Source organism: Acomys minous (genome assembly GCF_964271855.1).
Source record: "Acomys minous genome assembly, chromosome: 16".
In the NCBI taxonomy this organism is placed as follows: Eukaryota; Metazoa; Chordata; class Mammalia; order Rodentia; family Muridae; genus Acomys; species Acomys minous.
Genome location: NC_140498.1, coordinates 28,069,852 through 28,097,443, shown reverse-complemented (window position 1 = coordinate 28,097,443; position 27,592 = coordinate 28,069,852). Strand labels below are relative to the sequence as shown.

At 37.8% G+C, this 27,592-nt stretch overlaps 1 protein-coding gene across 1 annotated transcript; it reads right to left on the bottom strand.

Moving 5' to 3' along the window:
* Positions 1–7,033: 7,033 nt before the first annotated feature.
* On the bottom strand, positions 7,034–26,943 carry GABRA6 (gamma-aminobutyric acid type A receptor subunit alpha6). The gene is made up of 10 exons (XM_084764168.1): positions 26,870–26,943; positions 22,376–22,989; positions 22,061–22,179; positions 21,348–21,415; positions 19,162–19,382; positions 18,999–19,081; positions 18,573–18,716; positions 18,027–18,179; positions 16,678–16,937; positions 7,034–8,100 (listed from the first exon to the last, which is right to left on the bottom strand). Exons 2-10 carry the CDS (start codon positions 22,486–22,488, stop codon positions 7,825–7,827), a joined length of 1,437 nt encoding a protein of 478 aa, XP_084620294.1. The 5' UTR covers positions 22,489–22,989; positions 26,870–26,943; the 3' UTR covers positions 7,034–7,824.
* Between the last annotated feature and the right edge of the window lie 649 nt (positions 26,944–27,592).

Here is a 27,592-nt window from a genome sequence, read left to right as displayed (position 1 = left end):
CGAGCAGAGGGAATGATGAAGAGATGAGGCACAGGATTCTCAGTCCACTTCTCTCAACCATCTGATAACGGTTGTACTAGTTAATTTTATGTCAACCTGATACAAGGTATAGTCACCTGAAAGGGAGGAACCTCCACTGAGAAAATACCTCCATAAGCTCAGACTGTAGGCAAGCCTGTAGGGCATTTTCTTAATTACTGATTGATATGGGAGGGCCCAGACTACTGTAGATGGTCCCATTCCTGAACAGATGGTCTTGAGTTCTATGAGAAAGCAGAAACTAAGAAAACCATGAAATGCAAGTCAGTAAGCAGCACTCCTCCATGGCCTCTGTTTGTGCTCCTGTCTCCAGGTTTCTACCCTGACTTCTTTTGATGTGAACTTCCTTTTAATATGAACTGTGATACAGAAGTGTAAGTAAAATAAATCCTTTTCTACTGAAAAAAAAATTAAAAATCTAATTGATGAGGACACTGCCATTTACTTAAGTCAGATTTGTGGAAAGTTAATAAAATATTTTGTATTGTATTAGACATGGAAAATAAAAAGAAATAAATTCCAATACCTAGTCTTACGATATCTATCATTGGCTAGTAAATGATATCCCTGAGACAGTATTAACATTGTGTGTTACATACGGGTATTTATGCTTTCACAGCAATGCTATAAACTAAGAATAATTATTAGTTCATAAAACATTCAGAAATTACAAGTGACTTGATGAGGAGATATATTTAAAATGTGATTTGCTGTATAATGGTACCTATTTAATCCCGGATCTCTGCAATGAGATACTATCTCTTTTGTGTTATTTTTCTTCTTAAGTACTTGTAGAAGTGAGTTAAATTTTTGTCAAGATATTATGGGAGATATTTGCATACATTTATTTGCTACAAATAGGAAAAATGAGACAGATAGATGATAGATTGATACCTAATAGTTAGATGATAGATAAATAGATAGATAGATAGATAGATAGATAGATGATAGAGACAGACAGAGATAGATGATAGATAGATTGGTAGATTATAGATCGTGTCAACATGCCCTTCCTGAGTATGATATCATTAACCATACAGAATGAGAAGGAATGCATCCCTTGAGTATCGATGCAGATACCCACATATCAGTGACTCACACAACTGAACTATGAGGCCTAAAGTTCCTCATCAGTAACCCCTGAGTAGAACTGCATTGTATATGGGGCTTGTGGCTCAAGAGCTATCTGGGCTTCATATGGAGGTAGTTTGGTATTTTGTGGAGGAAAATAATCAATGTTCTGAAATTCTCCTCAACATGATGTGTTATAAGAAACGAAACCTATCTGAACCTCAGTCCCTAATTCATGCATCGTGAATGAATGGGATGTACGTCATAGAGCTGTTGTAAGTAAATATCGCCTCAAATAGCACATGTAAACAAGTCGAAATTCTGCATACATACTGCTATGGGTTGAACATTGCCTCTAACCGCAGCAAAGACTTAGGCATTGGGATTAGTAGCTGATGATGTCATTCATAAATAGGAGCACCTTTATTATGAGAGACATTTTTTTCTAGCTTGTTGTAAAAGGTTGTTCCACATACCTTTCTGCCTACTGGTTTTTCCCCTGTTCTACACTGTAATGAATATTCTTCACCATGAAGCAGCTAGCTCGTCTTAGACAAAACCTTGGATCTGTAGGAAAACACCTGCTAAATCAATTTTGTCAATCAATCCTAAAACCATAACACCATTATTTACCTTAAGTACTTAAAGACAGTGACAATTTTGAAGGTGTCACACACTGTTTTGATTGTCTGAATGAATATTATAATGGTTATTTTTTTGTTGTTGTTGTTAACTTAAAGCAATCCTAGAGTTGATAATCTGGGAAGACAGAATGCTAATTGAGGGAATGCCTCCCTAATACAGCATGTAGACCAGTCTTGGGTGGGTAGAGGTATTATTGCTGATGTAGGAGGGCCCTGATAACTGTGGTTGATGTCATCCATGTGTTAGCAGCACTGTCTTGTGTAACAATGCAAGCTGAGCGAGTCAGTGAACAGCACTCCCTTATGGTCTGTGCTTCAGTTCCTGTCTTGAGAAAATTGCCTTGAGTTCCTGTCCTTGCTTTTCCTCAATGGCAGTCCGGAGCATGTAAAGTAAAATAAACCCTTTCCTTCCCTTGGTTTTGGTCACTGATTTATTCACAGCAACAGAAAATCTGGATAGAATGGCTATTGTTACAAAAAGTCTGGCGTACTCCTTTCACAATTACTGTACTTACTTAGAATCTACCTGTTATATACAAAGAAATGTTATGGCTAGGTCACATGGTAGCTCTGTATTTAATTTCTTGGGAACTTCCACATTGATTTCCACAGTGGTTGGATTATTTTACATTGTTACACAATGCTTTAGATGTGTGTTACCTTATCAGGATCAGTGTCCTCATGCTTAGAAACTGCTTTCTCCCCAAATTTCTAGGCTCTCTAATTCCTTGGTCACCATATCTCAAGTAAAAACATAAATGCCCTGTACTCATGCCCCTCCTTAAAAATAATGACTAGTTTCTATCTGAATTTCTTTGATTCTAGAAGACGTTATGTTCTATTTGGTCATGTCTGTGAACTATTACATTGTAATCAAACTATTACATTGAAATTACTTTAGTAATTCATGACATGCAACCACAACACACTCAATTAAAATGATCTTTGTGATAATAAAGTACTATGAGATATTTGTGTGTATCCTAAACCAAATTCTTATACTTATTGTTTTTTACTAAAAGACATGTGCCAGATCACCTGCTTTTTTTCTTTATTTAAAAATATACGTATTTATTTACTTCACATCCCCATCGTAGCCCCTCCTCCTCTGCTCCCAGCCCCACCCTTCCTCCATATTCTTCCTATCCCCCCCTCCTCTGCTCTTTAAAACAGGGGAGCCTCCCTCCCACCAACCTACCCAAGCATATCAATGTAGTAGCATCAAGACTGAGCACATCCTCTTCCCTTGTGGCCTGGCCAGGGAGAAGTCAGATGACCGTGTAACTGAGGAATTTAAGGGCAGAGAAACCCACTTGTTTCTCTGTATAAACAATGGGAAAGAAAAGAGCTCCAATGACAACCTTCACAGAATCCTTTTATTGTCACGGGGTGCTTGTCTCAGGTGCCACTTTGTTGGTGCTGATTATGAAGTTATGATAACAGTTTAAATCTTACTCTCACATTGTCACCAAAGATACAGCTTAATCAGTCATTAGTTGGCAAGGAAAGTCAAGCTGCAGCTTCCTTGGTGACAAGTGAGTGGACTCAGGTATGGGTGGGAATCTCAGAACCACAAAGCTTCCTGAGATACTTTGGCTTAAGGAGCCTTTCTGAGTGGGATGATGGTGTCCTATTCCTGCATCAGGATCTTTCATTGATTTTTCTGGGTAAAGAACCCAAAATCACGTAAATAAGATGCTGACTGAGAGGAAATCATAACAGAAGAGCAATTATGAATGTCAAATATGGGTGACCATAATAAATAATTACAGAAATGGGGAATGCAGTAGCCATGCATATTTTATTCCTTGTTATTTATTCCATAGATATAGATAAGATGATATCTGTTTAAAAGAAACAAGATCTTTTGGATGGTTCTTCTGTCTCCTTAATTATTGTAATACAAATGCTGTTTCTATGACAAATAGCTTCACAATGGAGGTGATATTATTATTTTATTGGAAGAGTAAACATTATTTGTCATAAATAGATACTGTGGCTGTTGTGCAAAGGTAGAAAAAAATGACTGAGGTTGGGGGCTGGTTCAGCAGGTGAACCACTTGCTATGTAAGCATAAGAACCTGAATTAAAATACCCAGAGCTCAAATAAAATTCAGTAATAAAATGCACACCTGCCATGCTAGTGCTTCCAAAGCATAGAAGCATAGACAGGAAAATGCCCAAAAGCCCATGGGCAAGATACTTTGACATTAGCAACAACAAATACCAAAGAGCCCAGTTTCCCACAAGATGGAAGGTAAAGACAAATGTTCGAGATCATTCTCTGACCTTACACATAGACCATGGCCTGTGGGCAACTGCATCCAGACACATGGACAGACACTCACACATGACTTCCCGGATTTTGTATATGCTTTTCTGAAAAATGATATGTGTGTGTATGAAGAATAATTACATTGTATTATTGCAAAACAAAGTTAAGTATGCACAAAATGTGCAGATGGAATCATTGTTCTAAGGAATCATTAGGCAAGTACTTATTGCTCAGTGTCCAATCTCCTACTGTCCACTTTCTGATGCTTGAACTAAAACTAATTTTCTTCCCTTGCCCATCACTGGAGGTTCTGCCAGTGAGGATGACTGGAGAAACAGAGGAAAGCACGAGTGTAGGGAAAGATCTGTTCTCTTTGTTGACTTACTTTGCCCATCAGTGTTCTTTTCATCTCGAGATGCAATTGGTTCTCATCCCTAGATCACAGTATTCCCAGAATCACCATACTTTACCTCTTCCAAGGGTATTATTAGCTTTAAATAAGCAATGCATCATCAAGACATGGTCCCCAATGAGCAGGAACTCTCCTTTGATACCCTGAGGGCCAAACCTCAGCTCTGGGAATCCATTCCTCCAATGAGCTGAGCTATAAAGCCAATCAGGGACAAAATTATCTTAGAAGGTTTGGTTCTCAGGTCTAGTGACTTCCTTGGCAGAGGACTGAACTTCTGCCACCGGTTAGATGGTGTCTTTTACTCAGATGGCAGAGTCCTGCTTTATGCAGCCTCTTTCCCTGACATCTTCTAGATTCTATAAATCTCTCCTTTCCTTCAGGTAATCTGCTCCCTACAGTTAATATCTTTGTGTGGCTTAGCAGATTTGTACACTTTAAAGCCTCTCTATTGAAATACATAGCTTGATTTCTATTTTACAGTCACAATGTGGCTTCTAATAGCTGTGAAAACATGAGTCCCCATCTGCACACACAATTCCATATCTGCTTAATTGGGGAGTAATAGAGGGAATCATATAAATAGTACCTAAAGTGGTGTTTCCCAGATTGTTTTCTAGGGAATTCTATTGCTAAGATTTTCTTTTGCAAAGTGAAGTTCACAGTCATAAGGAGATAGGAAATGGTACCTTCCCACAGAAAACTATTAGCAGCTCAGCGCACACAACAGCAATAAAGACTGTGGGAAGTCGAGCAGAAGAGAAACCTTCTTTAATATTGACTCAGCATCTCATCCCTAAATTATTTGAGTGGGGAAGCTGTTTCCTTTTCAGTTACTTTCTATTACCATCCCAAGGCATACATGGGGACATAGTGTTCTCCGGAAGCCTAAAGATGTCAGGAGTTTTGTAATTCAATGGAGTTGTTTTATTCAATAGCCTGTTATGAGGCAGGAACCTTAGGCCTCACATGTTTTTATTTATGAGAGTAACGTGCACTGGGTTAAGATTCAGAATGAAGATGATGGGTGATGCGGAGGATGTCAAATTCCAGGTAAACAATTATAGGAAATGCGATACAGTATGAGAGAGCACTGGAGAGAGAGGAAGAAGAGTCATAGTCTAATAGGTAGGGACAGGTGGGATTAAGGTTATTGAATGAGCCATGACACGACAACAATGAGGTCTGACTCCCAGCTGTAGCACATTAACGGGCTTTGATTTTAAACATTTTTTCCATGTTGTGAGTGCCTTGGTTCCTTCCTTCCTTCCTTCCTTCCTTCCTTCCTTTTTTCCTTCTTTCCTTCTTTCTTCCTTCTTCCCTCCCTCCCTTCCTTCTTTCTTTTAGATTTATATCTTTATTATTATGTATACAGTGCTCTGTCTGAATGTACACCTGCAGGCCAGAAGAGGGCATCAGATCACATTATAGATGGTTGTGAACCACCATGTAATTACTGGGAATTGAACTCAGGACCTCTGGAAGAGAAGTCAGTGCCTTGAACCTCTAAGCCATCTCTCCAGCCCTGGTTTCTTTATGTAAATGTATATTTTTCAAAATTAGTATATATGTTTGGGGGTTGGGGTGAATACACCCTTTCCTTTTCTCTTTCCAATCTTCCTCCCTACATCCTTCCTTACTCTCTTTAAAATTCTTGGCATCAGCTTTTTAAAATTATTGCTACATATATATGTAACATACATTTCATAAATATAAAACTGTAATCTTCTTAGTCCATATATTATTACTTTTGTGTATATGATTTAACAGCTGACCTTATGTTATTGAATAACCAATTGGGGCTCTTCCCAAGATTCCTTGGTTTCTTCATCTTTAAATTGAGAAAAAAAAACAGATTATGTTTGATAGAATTGAAATAAAGACAGTATTGTCTAGCTTAGACAAAGATGGCAACCTACATGGCTTTTAATTACTTAATATACTCCCTAAAGTGGAAAGAATTCCTGTATAATTATACCATCTCTTTAACAGAGAGTAAAGAAATACTTTTTTTCAATATACAAAATATATTTAGAAGGATATCCTCCAGCTATCCTATTCTATAAGTGAAAATACTCTATAATTTAAAGACACTTGGTTAAGAAATAAAACTCAGTTGAGGAGTGATCTGTCATCTTTAGCAGGAAGATATTTTGGACGAAATGGAGAGTGTTTATCTGTACTATGTGGGAATTTTCACAGATTATTTATACCAAAGTATTTCCTGATGGGGTGATAGGTTCTGAGGCTGGGTTCATTTGAAAAAGCAGTGCGTCATGGCTTCTCTTATGACTGGATCCTCTTTCCTTAGAGTAATTTTATGTGAGATAAGCATAGAGGAATTATCAGATTGGGATAAGGGGGAAGAGAAATGCCATCCAGATTTCACTGATGATGGAGAGGCAAAAGGAAGGAGTGATTGATTGTTTGACTATGACTCAAGTCTTTTGAGCTGCTGACTGAGCTTGCTGTCTCACCACCTCCTGTGTCTCAGAATGGCTGTTAGTAACACTGGGGAAGAGGAAGCCAGTTCATGTCTCAATGCCTAAGACAACTTGTCTCTCTATCTTTATGAATCAGGACCAGAGATGCAAGCTTGTTATGGTTTTATTTAGTATTATACTTAGGAAAGTGGAACATATGAGTAGTAAGCATAATCGGACTATACAGTCATAGTACACAGAGTGACCTTCCTACAACTTTCTGGTGTTATGGCAAGCATCATCTTTTTAAAGGAGAATTTAGTGGGAAATAGCAACAGTGTTTCAGCATAACTAAAGCCATGTACATAGACATACATAATTTATAAACTATGTATTATTTATATGTATATAATACCACATTTTATTGAGGTAAAAGAACACAGCAAGGTTAAAAAGAAATGTGTAAGCACAATTTTAGCGGTCCAATGCCACTGAAAGTTCTTGTAAAATCATAGAAGCTTCCAGCATGCTGTACAAACATACCAATAACTACTTAGACTAGAAACTAAGCCAAAATAAACAACTTTAAGGCGAGCTTTAGAAGTGTCAGTGTGTCTGAGTTCATCTGCCTTGTGGAAAATGTTATTTACAGTGACAAACATATTGAGCAATGAGGAAAAAGGTTGGCAAACTCATTTTGAATCTACTTTATCCACATAGATTTGTTAGTGTTGTTACTTATTTTACTGTATAGAAAGGTCATATTTTCAGTACCCATCTAATTTCAGTTTTGAATGGCATCATTGTTTTGGGCACATACAGACTTATTCCACATTATGAAACACAGATATTCTATTTTCACTTCATATCTGAAATGAGAACATCTGTACAAATCTCAATAATTTGTGTCCTCGCAGTGAGAAAACCAAGGAAATCTAGTGTCCAGGTTGCCCTGGCTGCACACTATTCTACAGTGCTGCTCACTTCCATTGTGTCTTTGGAAAGGTAAACTATCCAGTATACAAGGTTGAATCCTGCAAATGCTACAGGGAAGAGAATCCGAGAATATTGATCTATTTTGCTGGTGCCCCCAACAGCTGGTAAGATCAGTGGGGGAGTGACAGGTGTTGATGGTAAGATGGGTGTTCTACTGAGGACTTTGCTGGCCTCAGAAGACGGAACAATTGGCAAAGTCAGAGAGCTGATCCTCTTTTTCAGATGGTACTTGGAGTCAGAATGCTGAGGAAGAAAGGTAAAGGTCATCAACACGGCAAAATACTGGAGATCCCCTGTCTAGACAGGCATGCCTTTTACCACTGATACATATTTATTAACTATTCATGTGTGGTGAAACACCAATGAATTCATATTAGTATGTAATAGCATCATTTTCCCAGGAGTTACTGCAGAGTTCTCCCTCTCTCTCTCTCTCTCTCTCTCTCTCTCTCTCTCTCTCTCTCTCTCTCTCTCTCCCTCCCTCCCTCTGTGTGTCTGTGTGTGTATGTGGTGTTAGAGTTTAAATTAATGACTTTGTGCATTGTGAATATGTCTCTACCTGCAAGCAATTCATCCTGCCCGCAAACAAACAGTGAAGATGGCCATATTTCCATTTTTTGTGCTGTCTGGGAATTATAACCAAGATCTCATGTGTTTCAGACAAGTATTCTGCCACTGCACCATATACCCACAGCCTCATTTGAAAAACAGGAAGCCTTCCCCAATCTGACATCCTAAAATTCAATATATAGACAGTAGATGCCTAACATTAAGTATATTTGGGCAATTAGATAGAAAAATATACTATTAGGAAAAGTTGATCCAAGTTACAAAATTATACTTAAGCCTCCAAGCCAAAGAATGTACATAATCAAGTATGTCTCTCTTTCTCTGTCTCTCTTCTGTCTCTGTTCTTTCCCTGATCCTGTCTCTGTATATCTCTGTCTATCTCTCTGTCTCTCTGTCTCTGTCTATCTCTCTCTCTCCTGTCTGTGTGTGTGTGTGTGTGTGTGTGTGTGTGTGTGTGTATGTGTGTGTGTGTGTGTGTAAGGGGGGGGTTGCATTTCATTTTAAAACATGTGGACAATTACTACAAGAAAATCCAAGTTTGTCCATTGATAGCAGTTTTCCAGAAAGAGTTCTAGCCTAACTCTTCTCACACTTAGGAGTTTGAACCAGATGGACTTTAAGGGAAAAGAAGAAGAAGAAGAAGAAGAAGAAGAAGAAGAAGAAGAAGAAGAAGAAGAAGAAGAAGAAGAAGAAGAAGAAGAAGAAGAAATTAGCCAATGTCCATCAAATCAATGTCTATCAAATGCCAGTGACTAGTGGTAAAAACTTTAAATTGAGTGGGAGAATGTTTGTGCTTTGTAATGTATCTGCCTTTACACACAGTAGCTAGACATGTAGAGCCTTTACCTTCCCCCAATGAACACTGGTTTCTCTTTCTCTGAAATCACTCCACATGATTCATCCACCACCTTGAGAGCTGCCTCTTGTTCTTTTCTATTACCAAGTCTCTGTTGTACTAAAATCATAGGACATATCAATCTTAAAAGGAGATTGTAAGTGCATTAATTAACATTTGTGAAAGTGGGAGTTAAAGGAACGGAAACATATTTTCTATGGCCACTTTCTAGCAAAGCCTAGGGCTCCAATTGAAGGTTTGTGTCAATCCAGCACATTTTTTTTGTCTCTGCTCTAAACTATTGAGCCCAGTTCAGAGACTTTAACTCTCCCTCATCTAGAATCCTTCAATGTAGCTGGAGTTTCAGCACCTTTTTCTTGTTTCCTGTCTACACATTAGAGCATTCACTTTCCTTGGGGCCAAGTTGTTTTCACTGATGTCTTATATTCAAATACTTGCTCTACATTCCCCCTTTTGAGCTTGTAGCATGGCCTTGTTTCTTCTCTGGCAGAAAAATCACTACTCTGCAGCATGGCATGCTATGTTCCATGTGGGCAGACTCCTGAGGCTAAAGCCAGCCACCCTGCAGCCACAGGATGAGAAAGCCACCTCTCCTGTGCAGGCTGAGCCACATGACCACAGTGGCCTGCTGGTGTGGTGACATTTGGACTGCAGGAATATGAACTCAAAGAGTCTTTTTATTTTGTTTGGATTTTTCTTTTGTTTTTGTTTTTGTTGTTGTTGTTTTTTTTTTTCTTTTTTTTTCCTGAACTTCCTTGTTTGATCCACCATAGACATTTCTGGCTATTTAAATATCAGTTGTCATCTTAAAGAATTGGAACCCATTGCACTTTTAGGAACCATGACAAAAATATGCCTCTTCCTACAAGTAAAGGACAAGGCTGACTTTCCAAAATCATGGTGAATTTAATATGACGTTTGCCTTATGTGTTGGCCTGGTGCTATGCTTGGCATTTTTACAGAATTAAATAACTCACAGGTCTTGCAGGAGAACAGAATCTAAAAGAGACAAAGTCCTACTTTTCTGATTCTGGCCATGAAAGAGTGACATTATCTACTAAAACTAAGTGACAGCTAAGACGTAAATCTCCATGGTGACTAGACCCTGTGGTTTGCACCAGAGTGACAATATTTTAGTCTTAACATACCACACACTAATATCTTAAATGATAAAATAGGCCCTGTTTCCTAGGTGTTTTCTACCCTATTTCTCAGACTGTAAATTCATTATTCAATTTAATTTTACTCATTAAAATGTTGGTAAATTAGTATCCACCCGAAAGCATAAAGGGTCACTGTTCCATTTTCCAAAATAAGAGTGTCATCCTCCTTTCCTATGCATGGGAAACAAGAACCCTTTGCCCTAGTAAAATTCCAAGAACCATGATGGAGTAGAAAAGGGCAAACCCTCGGAGGCTTTCCTTCCAGACTCATCTTCCCTCTGCACATTGCATCCTACCTGCCCGAAACTTGTCTTTCTTTCTATTTCAGGCAGAAGAAGGTCAGATTGGTCTTATTCATTGAGATTGAACCATATGACTATAAATAAAATACATCATGAGATTATAAGATATTATTATTTTCCCCATCTTCTTTAGTGCTTTGGAGAAGAAAAAGGTATTTCTGAATATCTTGGCATACTCATATTGTCAAAAAGACTCAATGAGGATTACCAAGTGACTTCAGGCCAGAGATAAGAGCTATGATTCAGAAATAGTATAAAATAGTATTATCCTGAAACTAAGCATCTCTTTCATTGTGTCTGCACCAAATAATCTCTGTGGGGCTTTCACTGGGAGATAAGAGTCTGACGCCCCCATGTTACAACCCCATATCTGTTACTTACTTATGATGCGGCTTAGATGTGCCTTCAACATCAGAGGCTCTGAACTCTGTCTTATCCTCAGTTCTTATCTTTAATGTTGGGGATAATTACACCTGACATTGTGCATACTTCCCCATTTTTATAAGCATTTGAGCAAAATGTATGCTGCATATACTTACCAATATTCACTTCACAAATTTTAGTTATAAGCGTCTTTCCAATCATCTGCAGTGTGTGTCGGCTTCCCATGCTTAGCATTTTCTTGAACTGAATTTATTCTTTAAGAATTATGCTCCCCTGATACTACTCCTTCAAACGTGTTGACAGAGCACTCATGTGTCATCTACTGTCACCAATGACACCACTTCCCCGACTCTCTAGAACTCCTGTAGCTTACGCCATTTTATCTCTTCTAGACCTCACTACTTCTACTTAGTCTTATCTTCTTTCAGACTACGATATCTTCTTCATGATAGAAGGCACATTACGTTCGAGCACGAGTGCCTAGACAGAGTATATTTTTTAAAAATGTATGCTTAATCAACAGATGAATGAAAATGTAAATATTTTTCCAGTATTTTTCCAGGAGTTAACAAGCACTATGAAGAAATTTACATGAGTAATTTTACTTACTCCCTGAAAACATCTTTAATGTCATATTATGCTCATTTTAGACATGAAAGATTGAAATGGAGTAAGGAAGCACACTTAGGCCTATGTGTATAGAGGCTTGGATTCAATTGAGGTTCCAGAGACCCTGCTCTTAGCAGTTCTTATCCTGAGCATCCCCCCCACCCCCCCTCTCCCGCCCCACAGCACTTCTTAGTGCTTCAGGCTCTACTGTATTAGTGTTTTAGATTGGAAGGGTTTTTTTTTTTCTAGATGAAGACTGTCCTCCATAATATAGGCCGATGTTCAAGACTTCTTTTTACAAGGAACCAATAACATCCCCGCCCCGGTTTGTAACAACATGCAGACATTGCCAAATGCCCACTGGGAGAATAGCTTGAGAAAAGCTGTGTTTAAAATCCAGTTTGTTTCCCTACCCTGGGCTGACTGGGCAGCGGAGTAAAGGATGAGGCATGGGTGGGGGCTTCCAACAGCAGCAAATGCAATATCCTAAAGCAAATGCAGGAGCTCTGTATTTAGTGCGGTACACCGGACAAGCAGCTACTGGATAGTTAAGAATTGGCAGCCAGAGGATACTAGGTGCCAATTTAGAGGGAAAAAAAAAATTAGGTTTCTGAAATGGAAAGAAAGCCAATTTTGCAAACCCTTTAAGCTACAGGTTTGCATCAGACCCCACCTGCTCTATTGTAAGCCCAGCAGCTTAGCTTGATGGTAAAATAGGCTTTTGTCAGAGTCCAGATGAGGGCTCAGCTTGGGGCTGTCAGTGTTTTGAGTGGAACACCTGTGGTTTTGAAATTTTCCAGGGCTCCCCTGCTGCTGAGTGCCATCCTGCTCTGGGTATTTTTAGAGCACCTCTTTGTTTTAAGTAACATTATATTGCAAAGGTACCTTGAGTTAAATTAGACCACATGATAATCAATTATTTGACGTGAGTATAAAGCACTAAGGAAATACTTTATATTCTCCTAGTATTTGAAATAAAGTGGCTAAGTATATAATCTCTTTAAAATGATTTTAGTTACTTAAAAAATTATATTGAGTGGTCTGCCTGCATGTCTGTGGACCATGTGTAAGCTATGCCTGGTAATTTAGGCGGTCAGAAGAGAATATCAAATCCCCTGGAACTGGAGTTATAGATTATTCCCAGTCACCATGTCAGTGGTAGGAACTGAACCTGGGCCCTCAGAAAAAGCACCTGGTACTGTTAACCAATGAGCCATCTCTCAAGACCCCAAACATATAATCTCTTAGCACAGCTATTCTAAAGAAGGCTCACTATTAAATGCATAAAAAAAATATTTATGGAACTAGTTATTGTATGCACTAAAATAAGACAAGAATTAAAAAAAGCAAAATACAGTATTTTTAAGCAGTATTACAAACATCATGTTAATATTGAGGTGAAATTAGAACTGTGCTATTTTTTTTTAAAGCAATGTATGTTGGAGCAAGTATTATTGAGAGCATAGAGGACTCTAGGATGTCCTTCGAGAAATGGCTTGTTGGCATCCATCCGGGCCATCCCTGGTGCTAAGGACACAGACGGAGTTTTGGAGGGGACAGACTGGGAGATCCAGCTGGGGACTTTATAGACTATATAAAGTCTAACAAATTACACATCACCTAGGCTACGCCTGTCTCCCCATAATTCGTATGATGGAGCAATCACAGGGAAGGGGCGTCCACAGCTCTCAGCTCCATAGTCGTAAATCGGCCCTTAGTTTTAGAAACCTGAGGCAATGTTGGAAGAGGAGAGGTAACTTCTAGCATCCTATCCTTTCACATCTCTGTGCAGAGTTGACTACAGCGTGTTCAAGGCGTGGCATATACCTTCACCTTGAAAAGGAAGGCAGGGCAGTTCAGTTTTCCTGTCTACGCCTGAGTTCCTAGCAATTAGCTTTGGGCTTCTCGTCAAGCCGAGGTCGTATTTCTCTTCTCGGCTTTGAAACCTTTCTTCTAGACTCCTCCAAAATGAGTTAGACACTCTCATGTGGACATTTTCACGCTACACAGTATCTTTAGCTACAGCTTTTACCACAGTCACTCACGAGCTCATCTCTCCCAGTGGCATTTCTCTTATCGCTGCACAAGAAGCTCCCTGATGGGCTAAGGTAGTCTACATAAGAAACTTTACATATATGTGCAGTCTGAATAATTTATCCTACCTACCCCTCAACAAACGGTGCCAGAAGTAAAAAGAAGCAAACAGTGAGCAACAAGTAATGAGTGTATTGTTACTGTTTGTTCTGGCTAATCAAGTTTTAGCCAATTTTATGTGCAGATTTTACATGCGTATTCACAAAACTATCACACCTCTTGTAAGAAGCGTGTGCCCTATTAGGAAAAGTGCTAGTGAAGGGAACAGTGGTGGGTGGAGAGCATGTTCACCCTCAGCAACAGGGCAAAGAGGGCTTAGACCTTTAAAGTAACAGGAAAAACTAGCAAATTAATGTACTTCACCCTCATGATTTCAGTGGCGGAACTTTTTAAAAATAATGCTTTGATTACATCTGAATAGGCGTTTTTAAATGTCATGGTATTTGGGGAAAAAATAAAATGACCTTGCAATCATAATATTGCATTGTACAACATAAACAGCCAATGTGCAATTTATGTTTGCTCCGTGCCATTCTGTAAAGCAACTTGCTTTAGAAGCAGATGTTTTCCCATGAGCAAATGAAATATAAATGTCCTATATAGTCACATGTATTTATTTTGATACCTTTAGGTTTTTTTTATTTTCGGTTTAGTTAGTTTTTGTTGTTGTTGTTTTGTTTTGTTTTTTTGTTTTTTTGCAGTTTAATCTTTCAGAACTAAACAAAAATAGCCTACTTGTTCTCAATTATATTAAGTAGAGAAAGTTTCATGATAGTAGAATTTTTCATAAGGATAAATGGAACATGCAATAGACTATGCTCTGAGGGGTTTAAATATTTTTTTTTAATGCAGTTTCCTACAGGACCTGCTCATCATATCCCTGTTTCAGCATCATGGGGGATAGTCTATACATGAGCACTTGGGGTCTTGCCTTCTACCTCTTAATGGATTATATTGAACAACATAAATTATATATGTGTATGCACACAGATAATTTACAGCACAATTTGTTTTTTTCACAAGTATAAAACATTTAAAAAATATTTGAATTGAACTAGCCTTGGGGGAAAAAGTGAGTTTCAAGCCTACAGCATATATTTGTGTTATAAATATTTTCTTTTTCTTGTTTCTTTTTTTTGGAGGGGGTGTGTGTGGGGCCTCTCTATATATACTTATATACAGAAAGTGTTAATAGGTCAAAAGAACATTTTGGAGAATAATGTCATCTACATTCCAAATGTGTTTCATCCTGTAGTACAGGCTCAAGTACACTTGTTTTCTTCAGACTTTGATAGAGAGAGATTAGTAATATAGAATAGAATAGCCTGTATTATTGTAGAACAACAGAAATTCTAGAATCAATTCCTGATTTTTCCACCAGGTCATATTTCTGGAGAACACCGTGACATTTAAGACGCCTACTCAGCTACAGCCCTGAGACGGAATTTTGCTATTTGTAAAAGCAGGACATTTAGAAGGGATCAATAGATGCCATTTCTTCCTTTTATTCTTTTCTTAAATTCTTTTCTTTCCTTTACCCTTTTTCCCAAAGTAGAGTAATACTAGGAATAAAAAACTTTTACATATTTTCACTCAGTATGGTAATGGCATTCGTATTACTCCAAGAGAAATGCCAATTCTTTAGAACAAACAAAATCCCTTAATTTATCAAACACAAAGGGGTTAATACAAATTGTGATCTTTTTATCCAATAAATGCCACAAACTTCTGGAACTAAAAGATACATTGCTTTATGGTTTTCATCATATAGTCAAACTAAGGGTTCCTGGTTTAATGTGTGGTTTGGGTTAGAAAACTACATACAGTGCTTGCTTCAGCAGCACATATACTGAAAAAAATAGAGTGAAAACTACATATGAATAGTGAATAAAATAGTGAATAAAGTATTCACTAGACTTAAACAATTATTGATCATTTGAAGTTTTAAATCACTAAATTATTCAAGTTTACAGAATAAATGTTCCCTCATAGTCAAGGGCTACTCATTTGGAGTTTGTATTAATATAAAAATGTATACATATCAATCAAGTTTATAATCTATTTCTAAAAATATGTAAGAATTTGTTCAAAAATGAGAATGAAATTCACGAGTATGCTTATGACTCCTTAAATATAAATTATATTATTTATTTCTGATTCCAATAAACCTTGAGACAAGGGCTTGTATATTGCAAGTTAAAAGGAAACTTATAAGCATGTCTCAATAATAATAATCCTTTGAATATGAGCTCACTATGATGCATGCATTGAATACAGTTACATAAATTCTATCATGTTTAGTGGAAATGGAATATGTGGGTCATCCTGCACTCATAGAACCTGTAGTCACTATTCACTTCCTACTCTTATGAAATAAAGCAGGCCATGGGTTTCTTTTGTTTTTTGTTTGTTTGTTTGTTTGTTTGTTTGTTTTTTGCTTCCAAAAAAAAAAAAAGTCCATACAGCAGGAGTTGTTTCTTTTCCTTCAGACCCTAGAAGACTCATTAGGACTTTAAAAAAAATTATTCTTCCTAGTTGCTATAAGGGAGCCTGTTCAAAGGAAACTTCTAAGCGCCACGTAGAATTTTCTAGTCTCCTTTGAGAGCCTAGAGTCTGCCAGTACAAGTAAGGATGATGAAAGCATAGCAAAACTTTAGAGCAAAGATAAATGAAGGCTTTCCTTAGCTTCACCCTGTGAAGCGGGAAGCAAAGTTGGCCTGGCAACTCTAGTTATATAATTTATGCTCAACAACTACAGTTTAGTACAGCTCATTTGTATGTTGCTACTGACCGAGCTTGCTTTCTCTATCTGCTGGCTAAAAGTAGAAGACTAAACCGTTACCACAACAATCTCAGCCTCCAGTGGCTCAGTTGCTTTTGATGTTGCCACAGGGGGTGGGGCTGCAGTCTGCGCCCGCCTCTCAGCCTTCTGTGACTGGAGATTGGTGAAGTAGTTGACAGCTGCAAACTCAATGAGGGCGGAAAAGACAAAAGCAAAACACACAGCTATGAACCAATCCATGGCAGTTGCGTATGACACTTTGGGTAGGGAGTGCCGGGCGCTGATGCTTAAGGTAGTCATGGTTAAAACGGTAGTGATTCCTGAAATGAAAAGGAAGGAGAAAGGCAGTATTTAGCATCAAGAGTCTTGTAACTGGATCCAATAAGAGGTTAGTGTGGGGACTCAATCATTCAGCCTTCCCCTAGTGACTTTAGTTACTGGAATGCACAAGTATTACTATTGAGACATAATCCCAACCTAATTGTTTAACTGAATTAACTATAGCAAAATGCTAATCATGGAAAGTTAGTTCTGCTTGCTTCCTGCTTGAGAAAAATGTAACAAATTATTGTGATTTGAATTTTTTTAAATCTAGCATCTTTGATTTCAGTAGCTGAGAGAATATTTCATTATAAAGAAGAAAAAGTAAGTTAGTATACAATTAGATTACTCAATTTAAAAGTACTTTAAAAAATAAGGTATTTACCAATGGAAAAAAAGGAATTCTGACATAAGTTTTTCTGCTTGAATTGGGAAAGAGAAATTATGTAAGTTGTAGATATGCAATGTTGAGGTTCCCATATGAAGATTTTTATTTCTGCTTATCTGATAAGTAGATCCTTCCTAGTGTAAAAATCATATAGACTATTAAATTTATGATTGAAAAATACAGGAAAGAGTGAATTTTGCTTTTCATAATATTTGGTTGCCAGTCTTGTTCTTTTGACTTCATTTTTCTCCATCAAGTAGTGATGTTACATTAAGCAAATGGGAGTAAACATTTGGCTAAATTGTAGGAAATTGTCACCATTTATCTACTTTGGGGTCATCGAAGTGGCGACTTCATTTTATTCAGCCCAATGAAAGTGAGATATAATTCATATGAGTGGATTACTATGTTAGTCTGTTGTTTCCTCATATGCACACATCATGTTTGCTTTTTCTTTTCGTTGAACACTGCTAACTAAGACACTTAAGTCCTAGGAAAGAGCTAGAGTTCTTGAAGGGACAATATTTTTTTTTGTCGGTTTACCACACAACTTGCTAAAAGATGAGAGTCAGTTGATGTGACACATGACTCTGTTTCTTCTGTGTGTTGAGACAACACATGCTTGTCAGTCTTCACAGCAAAACCCAAGCACTGAGACGTGGAAACAGAATGGAAATATAACACAAAGTGTGAGGCATACCAAACACGGTTCTTGCTGGGACCGACTCCTTATTAATCCAGAAAGACACCTGAGAAAGGATGACTGTCATAATGCACGGGGTGTATATCTGGATCATGAAGTAGCCCATCTTCCTTTGCAAGTGGAAATAGACAGTCATGATTACATATTCACCTGTTGGAAGAAATACTCATTAGTAGGGCTGTACTTGGCAGTGAGGAAATAAATCCAGTGAATATAAAACATGCAAAATTTTAAGTTAGCATGGTCTGGAAGAAAACAAGCAAAGACATTGTTTGAGAATATATAAGAATATTACACAATCTGATGTGAAGTGATATATCAGTATATTGGTTTTGAAGACACTTTTTTCCACATAGCTATAGAATTATTCATTCCAAGATTGCACAAATATTACTATTTACCCAGTTTCAAATAAATTTTGAAGACATCACTTCAAAATAGGAAATTAGCCTATGATATCTAATATTAATGAAATAAAATACTAGATATTTTGAAAATGTGTACTAGAGCCGTATTATATGATATTAAAATTTTTTTTCTTACCTGTGTTAGATTTAATAGTCTCACTAGAAACTGTTTGCCCAATCAAATCATACTGGAGAAGGCTAGAAGATTCTTCTGGGACTTCTACTGAATAAAGTGGTCCTTTTTTCCATGTATATATGATTTCACTTTTAGGATAAGCATCTTTATTTTTGAAACAAATCACACAAAGCAGTAAATATAACTCATTAGCTTTCTTTACTTCAAAACAAGCATTGCCTGTCTTATCTATTAAAAAAGAAATGCATATTTTGTTACTTAAAGTATCATTAACTAAATTATTAATATTGGCAAAAAGCATATTACTGAAATCACACTGAGAGTTTCTTAGTGTTATTTTCTTTCAGTTCCCCAGTATCCAGTAGAAACAAATAAGTACATATTTCTAATGCCTAATTTGACTTCTAGAAACTTGGTGTAACTTACAGCTCCCAAACTTGAGTGGACAAGCATGTCCATCCATAGGGAAGTTAACCAGCCTCATGGGACAATCGGCATTGATGGTAAGCCTGGAGACATGGAAATACATACTTCCAGTTACCATGGTGGACCCAGATTCTGGGCAGCAGAAGCAGGATGAGCAACTCACCTCATGGTGTACAGGATGGTTCCATTCTGCATTAACCGGAAGAGCTTGTTAGGGGTGGTCATATTGTGAGCAATTGACTTTTTTCCATTCCGGAAAAATGTGTCAGGAGTCCAGATCTTACTGACCATCAGGTTATTTAAGCTCAGAATCTCAGCAGGACCCCTAAACTTTAATCTCTCATCAGTCCAAGTCTGGCGGAAGAAAACATCCATTGTATACTCCTAAGAGAAAAACCAAATAGTCACATAAGGTAGGAAATGTCTTGTGAAATGGCTTATTCATTATTCATGACTGATTCTAAATTTAATCAAGAAAGAAAATTCCACACCAACAACTTCTTAATGAAGCTGAATAATTTGCTAATTAATTATAATCTTAGACTCAATGATATTTTATTATAATTAGTAAATGACTTTCAGTCCTAAATAGTGATTTGGGCAACTCTGTTTTTCTCAAACTCACAAGTGTTTGTAATATTTTAAAGCATAGATACATTGGGCCTAACTCTTTCTCCTGCCTCAATATGCTCAACATTCTTCTTCTATGACTATCTAGTTGGCCAACTTTCCTGCTGTGGAAATGTTCATAGATCAGGCTTCCTGCTTGACATCCTACCTTAAGCTAGTCTAGACATTCTAACTGATATTTCCCTCACCTTCACAGTAGGTTCAGAGGACAACACCTTCATGCAAGCAATACAAACCTTCACTGGTTAGCAGAATAATACTGCGTACCATGGAATTCTGATGTTGTTGTCAGAGGACATACAAGAAAACATTACCATGATTATTCTATATAGGAAATAAAATATTGAATGTAAGTACCACAGCTTTGATTTTTTTTAAACCATGGCTTTACAGGATAATGTTAATTTTAAAAAGATAATTATAAGGCCATCACAGAAGTTAATGACCAATGCTTTACTACTATGCTGAAGTATAGCCAATAATTTTTGCCTACTTTATGATACTTATTTCTATAAATAGTGATTAAAATTTTAAAGTATTTCAATACTGTGTATATATATATATATATATATATATATATATATATATATATATATATATAATCATAAACCATTCAATATTAGGATTCTTTTATACAAGTACTCTAAGAGACACATATATAAAGTAAAAGCAAAGTAAACCTCAACTCAAGCATTGCTGCACAAAGTGTTTATTTTTGAAATAAAGAAAAACTTGAATAAAAAATAATCCTAAAATAACAAGCATCCTGAGTTGTATTGGCTTTCCTTTTTTTTTTTTTTTTTTTTTTTTTTTAGTCTTACGGTTATTTCTCAATAGAGCCTCTTCCTCACTCTCTGCCCCTCTTCTGAATCTTCCTGCTTTCCTTCCTTCCTCTCACTCAGTCCCTCTTTCTCCATCTTCCTTTTTATTATCTTTTTGGCTCCCCCTAATTTTACTTTTTATCCATCTTTTCTTTACCTTTTCCATGTTTTCATGTCAAATCTAAAGTAGAAAAGATGTCACCAGCAACTGTTTATACAAATTTACAGTTTCCCAAGATAAGCTAATGGCATACCTTTTAAGAGACATTTATGACAGTTTCTGTCTCGGTGCTTATATTTTAGTTTTGGAAGAAAAATACTACCTGAAAACTTGGAAGGAATATCATGATACACTTTGTTCAAAAAGACGACTTCAGGCTTTCATTGCCACTTTCCATAAATACCCTCTTACGAATCCTACAGCCATCTGTACCTGGAACAGAGTCTCCAGAACACCCACTGATGCATCCGCAATGTACAAGGTGGAAAGCATGAACCTATCCAAGTGAATTCTTCACTGTTTGGATAAATACACTGGTGATGATGCATAACAGCTGATAGGCATGTATCAGCACCATATTTATCAATATAGTCTTACATGGCAAGAAGCTTTTTAAAATAATTTCTTATGCAAATAATTGTAGTAGGACCTCCTAGAACAGGAAAAATTCTCCTTTTTGTAGGACCAGTCATTGTATGGTATGTAAATGGAAGAGACCCTATAATATTGAAAAATAGCTCATCTTCATGCATTCAAGTAGAACCTGTTATCTGTTCTCATGTAAATGCCTACCCAGCAGAAATAGACATGTTGTGTGCTGATGGTATGGTAAAGCCTGTAATCATTAGTCTTGGGACAGCTCTCCTTCTTGAATAAAAATATACCCAATGTACTCACCATTTCCACATCTGACACAGGTCCAAAGCTGGTCACATAGATGTCTGTTTTGACTTCTGTGACAGCACCTGAAATAAGCCAAGAAGGTCAGGGCTCTTTAACATGGCTGCTGTCAAGAGAGCATGGGAGCCCCACAAAATGTTTGCACATACCTGAAAAGTAAACTTTGCCTGACTCGACCCCTCTCTACTGCATGCCCCTCAGTTTACAAACTTTGAAAACTTACATCAAAGACTTTATTTTAAATTCATTCTATTTACACTAAGAGACTCAAAAGGGTTGGAAAATGTCACGATCAGAGTACCCTACTATTTATTAATTCCACAGCTGATGATAATAACTTATTAGCATTGAAAGCTTTCAAAGAACAAATATTAAGGAAAACATACACATGGAAAAACTTTTTTTATAGTCATATAACCTTGTGAGTCAAGTATGTACACACACACACACACACACACACACACACACACACACACACACACACACCTCCATTTAGGACAGCAAGGTCTATAGAGTTTCAAATAACTTACATATGGTCACTGACTGAGGAGGGAGTGAGAAATGGACAGCAATACACACATGAGATCTTAGTACCCCTCCTCTTTGCTACCGGGTAGATACCTGCTTTCTGACTCCTCTGGGTTTGAGACGGGTTGTAAAAGAGGGAGGAAAGTTCAAATATTTAGTCTAATAGCAACACAGTGCCTTACCTCCAAATCCTGGCCGTAGGCGATTGTCATAGCCTTCCAGCAAGTTGTCAAGAATCCGACTGACATTTTCAGAGTAGAAGTTGCCTTCGTCTTCAAGTTGAGCTTGGACATTTTCTAGCCTGAAGGTAGAGAGTCAAAAATTCTCATGCCTGGCCTCAGAGAAAATGCGTTGTTTCATGGGTGCTACCCCATTGTAGACACCAGCCACACCACCCCTATTTTCCTTTACTATGCAATATAAAACTCACCAAGAGGCTATATGTTCTCCCTTCTCTCTAAGATAAAAGGGGAAAAAAATCAGAAATATCTCCTTACCGTAGAATTATGAACAGCCAGTGGAGAAGCAACACCATCCTATGGTTCACGGAAATGCCAGGTGACCCTCCTCCTGCTCTCTTCCTCCCCTCAGCCAGCTCTCCTTTGAACATCAACTGGAGATATCTTCCCAACCCCTCATATCCCTCATCCCGGTCTGGATCCAGTCAGCAATCCAATAGATGAAGGGGTTGCCAAGAAAGCATTAGGTGTTCCCCTTGTTCTTTTTGTATTATTTATGTCTTTTCACATGGAGTAGGGTCATTTGTGGTCTTACTATAAGTGCCTTGCAGATACCCAGCCTCCTCTGACTGATTCAGTTGGGAAGTGGAGAATCACAGCAGTGACAATAATTGACTAAGGCATTAGGGGAGATTAAAAGGAAGAAATCCACGGCTAGTTTTGGCATGGAATTAGCAGGGCCTGTGAGGAAATCTGGAAAGCAGTGGCATCTTGCTGATTGAGATTATGTTCCAATGGGCTCAGCATTTATTATTTCTATGGTTCACAGAAGGATTCCTACACAGCTCTGATGGAAAAAGTCAAATACTGAGATTTTTCTTGGATTCTCGTCCTGATTTTCCTTGGCTTTGCTGACTATAGACATCCCTGTACTGAAAAAAAAAAAAAGAAACACACTCACAGGTAACAGATTAATGGTAAAAGAAATTTACTATTTTTAATAATAAGAAAAAAAACAATAGAAAAAAAACAAAAACAATGAGCAAGGAGAAAACAGTACACGAGATCTACAAAGCTATAGTAAGCTATGTAATCACAGCTAATTCAGCAATGGATCTGATCTTTAGAGGACCATGCAAGACCGAGATCTCTTTAAGATGCTTAAGGTCTAGAATAGTGTGAACTGGAATAGCTATATACGTGAGTGTCTACACATAGTAAAAGTCATTTTTAATATATTCCGAAGACTGTATCTGTGTGTGTCTACATTTGGTGAAGTCCACCCACACACATTCAGATGATTATATATGTGGCATGAAGTAAAAACCCTCCTCCATGCACTTCCCTCAGAATTGGACCAACAAGACCTATTAGAAGCCTATAACTCACACAGTAAATAGTATTTTCTATGGATCCTCCAAGAGAAATCAAGGACATGAAAATGACTATGAAAATGGGAGTGAGGGAGGAATGGGAGGATACAAGGGATGGGATAGCCATTGAGATGTAACAAGAATAAATTTATTAAAAAATTAGATATTGTAGCTAAAAAAAAAAGAAAAAAAAAGAAAATGATTATGACTTTAGGAGATCTTGGAGCATTTATTTAGAATTTTGGCTACAAATCAATCATCGGAACTCCCCTACAGAGACAATTTCCTTCTTTGGGACAAATGAGAATATTTATCTTACAATTGCCCAGGTCAATCTCTTCCTTTGGTAGCCACTTGTTTTCTTTATTCTTTAAGTTAATAGGGAATATACACACAAATGTACATATATTCATGTCGGCATACAAACAAATGAAATTCAAGGTCTTTATGGAATTGCATCTTCAGCAACACACACTTCTAACCATACATCTTCATGAATCATCCCAAACCAAAAGAAAGAAAGCAGTGGAGATATAGCTCAGTTAGTGCTTGCCTAGCATGCAGGAAGCACAACATTACACTTCTAACACTGCATAACACCTGGTACAGTGAGAAAAACATGTAACACCAACATTAGGGAATTAGAGGAAGAAAAATCAGAAGTTCAAGAGCATCCTCAGCTTCACTGAGCCTGAGGCTGGCCTATGGTACATTACTGATGTATTCAATGAACAGATTTATAGACAACTCCCAGAGCCAATGGAACTGCTATCTTTTTGCACATTTTTACAAGTGTTGCAATGGAAATGATAGTATCTCTCTAGTCACACCACACCTCAGAGGTGACTTAATGTGTGTACTTTGTAACTAGTTTTGCCATGCTAATAAGTGGCAGAATCAGGACTGAAAACCAAACAGTTCACTACCCCTCAAAAGTAGCCAGATAGAATCCTAGACTGGTGAACAGAGTGAGGAAAATTGTCAGTTCTATTGAATGAATCATTTTGGTTGTTAGTCACACAAAGATGGAGTCAGCTTCTACAGGAGAAATTGAATATCCTGTTAAAAGTCATGAAGCAGCGTTAATGAGTTGCACATCTGAGAAGCAATTAATATGATCCCCGTGACTATTCTGCAAGACACTGAGGCTGTCTGGAGATGTTTCAAGGAATAATTGTCAACTAGGATATATATGGACATTTCTATTTGAAAGCTCCGTGGGTTCCTTTGGGGTCCTGGCAGAAATGAGAATAAAAAGGATGTCCTACAACACTGAACTTTTAAAAAGCTAAGGTTTGGTGAACAGCATAATATCGATCATTTATTGCATGGGAATCATAGGTACAGACACTGTCAGTAGTCTAGTCAACTACTCTGCAAGTTAAGTATTTTTCAGATTTGTTTGACATAAGGTAGGAAAAAGAACTCACTAACAGGTGTGTTACTACATTAAGGTCTTGGAGTTAGTTATCATCTCTAACTCCAAAGTGTACACTTGTATATACTGTGCATCATGCATGTCAGACTCAACTCATTTTCTAAAGTCTTAAACTTCCTGGACCAGCAGAATCCTCTGTCTTTATTAAGGGTATGTACCATCTCAGTGGACACTATCAAAAACCCCCATGTGATCCCTACTGGGGCTGCAGTGCAATAAGAATAAAATTGCTCTGGGAAGCAAAGGACAGTAAAGGGACATTCCTATGGACTACTGCTTTAAATTGTTCTTGGCTTGGTTAGGAATTGATTGTTGAGTCCATTATAGGGCACTCTGTTGTCTCCAAAACATGTAGACAGAAAATAGGCATTTTAAACCTCAAACACAAATACTGAGGAATCGAAAGCTATTTTTCAGAATATAGGCATGACTTTTTAATTTGTATTTTCTAGGCTACTACAAATCCTATTTAAATTTTCTTTTTAAAATACGTGTTAAATTCTGAGGATAGACGTTTTTATGACATAGGGCTTACCCTGTAAATGTGCACATTCTAGTGGTTCTAGTTATTGTTAATATGATATAGAAAAGGTAAACTATTGCATAGTAAAGACTTAACTATTAACCATGTGCAATAAAGACATGAAGTGAGGAAGCAGCTGTGGAAGAGATTGTGGACCAGTGGCTATTTCATAGAAGGAAAAAAAAATCCCTGCAATCTATTGGACTAAAGTTCAGAATTGGAATCAAATATTAGAGAAACTTCCCCGAGCTTCATGAAGGCCTCCAAGGTGAGGCAATTCTTGTACTTAGAAACAATATTAATGACCAAGAAACTCCTGTATAAGAAGCAAAGAGAAATGAGATAGAGCAACAGCGTTGACAGCAGACATTACTGATGAGTCCCTCACTGGATAACTGAGGAAAAGGAGCAGGCTCCTGTAGATGATGATGACACAGGGGTTGTCTGGAGAGTACCTGGCAGTGCACTTCTTGGAAGCCTCCCTGTGAATGAGTCAGGGAAACACAGGTAGGGATGGAACAGGACCTGTCTTCTGTGGTACTTGATCTTGTGTTGAACTTCAGAAGATTAGACTACGTTGAGATTAAATAATTGGTGTGCTGTGATGGCTGATCTTGGTTATCAACTTGTCCTCATCAACTAAAACTCAAAAGGATAAGTGTGCCTGGGAGGAATTTTCTTTTTCTTTTTTTTTTTTTTTCTTTTTTTTTTTTTTAATGAATAAATATTTTATTTTTTTTAAAAGAAGTCAAATTTATTTCTGTTTATAGATGTCATGATTTTATATTTATTTATTTATTTCTTGATCGGATCATTTGAGTTGGGAAGAGGTACCCTAAATCTGGGCCACACCCTCAGGCCCACATAAAAGGACATGGAAGGAAGAACCTTCAGCTCTTTTGTCTGCTTGCCCTCGTTATCACTGGCAAGTTCATCTACCCTGTGGCTAAGGCATTCCTACACTGGTAATAAACACGAATTCTTACATGTTGTGTGATCAATTGATTTGTGCCTTGTGGGCATCACCTTCCCCCGTTTATGAAACGGGAGTATAAACTACGGTGAGGATGGAATGAACACGGATGCGGTTGCTCCTTATGGACATAACCATGACAACCAAGACAAGGAAAGCATCCACCAACAACGCCACTGTCGTTGACATTATCGTAGTCACTCTTGTCATTGTGTTTAGCCAAATTAAATATTCCGCCCCCTGCCCCCGCCAGGTATAAATGATTCTAAGAAACGAGAGTCTGCATCGTTTATTAAGGCCACGGTGATGCGGGAGGGTGTGTCCAGATTAGTTTAGGCAGCAGCAGAGATAGGTCTGTGAGGACGAAAGAGGAAAAGAAATAGAATGGGCCCGCGGAGAGAAACGAAGTCAAGAGTCCCTGCAAGCCCCAAATCTTCCAAAAGCAATTTCCTGGACTTACGACAGCTTCCCTTCAGTTTAAGTCCTTCACAACTGAGTGCTGTACCTGCCATTAGGTTTCCCATGAAATCCACGTCCTTTTATTTTAAATTTATCTCTCTTCCCCAGACCAACTTGAGCGGACTCCTTGCCATTCGGAATGCCTGCTTCCAAGGCGAGAGCAACATTCCAGATCGTGACCACGCAATCCGACACTTGGATGAGCTGTTGTGACTCACTGGAGAGCAAACCTAGATAGTGTAGAGTGCTTGTCCTGCTTCCTGGGCTGAGGGGGAAATCAAGCTAATTGGAAGCTACTTAATGAACTTCCTGCTTAATGGATCTCACACCTCCATGGACTAGAATAAGCACTTTAGCAAACTGCACAAACCCATTTGGGCCACTAGGGGACCACTAGGATTTCTCTTCTGGCTGTGTTATCCATGCCCTAGAATCTGCCTGTGCATCTGTGCTTGAAGTATAGACAGAAAAGGACCACAGATTTTTGCCCCAGCCAAATGATAAGCTGGAAATGTTACAGAAGAGCAGGAAGATTGGTATTAAACTAAATGTGAATTCTGTCTGGCTTGGATAGGATACGAGTTTCAAACCCACTAACATGTAAGGGAAAAAAATCTCAGAGACAATTGTTTTTTTTTTTTTAATTGAAATCAACCAATCCATACTCTTGTTTTATGTTTGTCTTTTGAGACAGGATCTATCTATATATGTAGTCCTGACTATCCTGGACCTCTCTGTATAGACCAGGCTGGCCTTGAATTCACAGAGA

What these genes read in the sequence shown, in the direction of transcription:
- GABRA6 (XM_084764168.1), bottom strand. Translation starts at nt 22,488, where the DNA reads ATGTTCAAAGGAGAGCTGGCTGAGGGGAGGAAGAGAGCAGGAGGAGGG. An exon ending in TGGCTGTTCATAATTCTACG is followed by an intron (nt 22,180 to 22,375) that starts GTAAGGAGATAT and finishes CTCTACCTTCAG; the next exon opens with GCTAGAAAATGTCCAAGCTC. An exon ending in CCCAGCAAGAACCGTGTTTG is followed by an intron (nt 16,938 to 18,026) that starts GTATGCCTCACA and finishes TTTTCATTTCAG; the next exon opens with GAATCACTACCGTTTTAACC.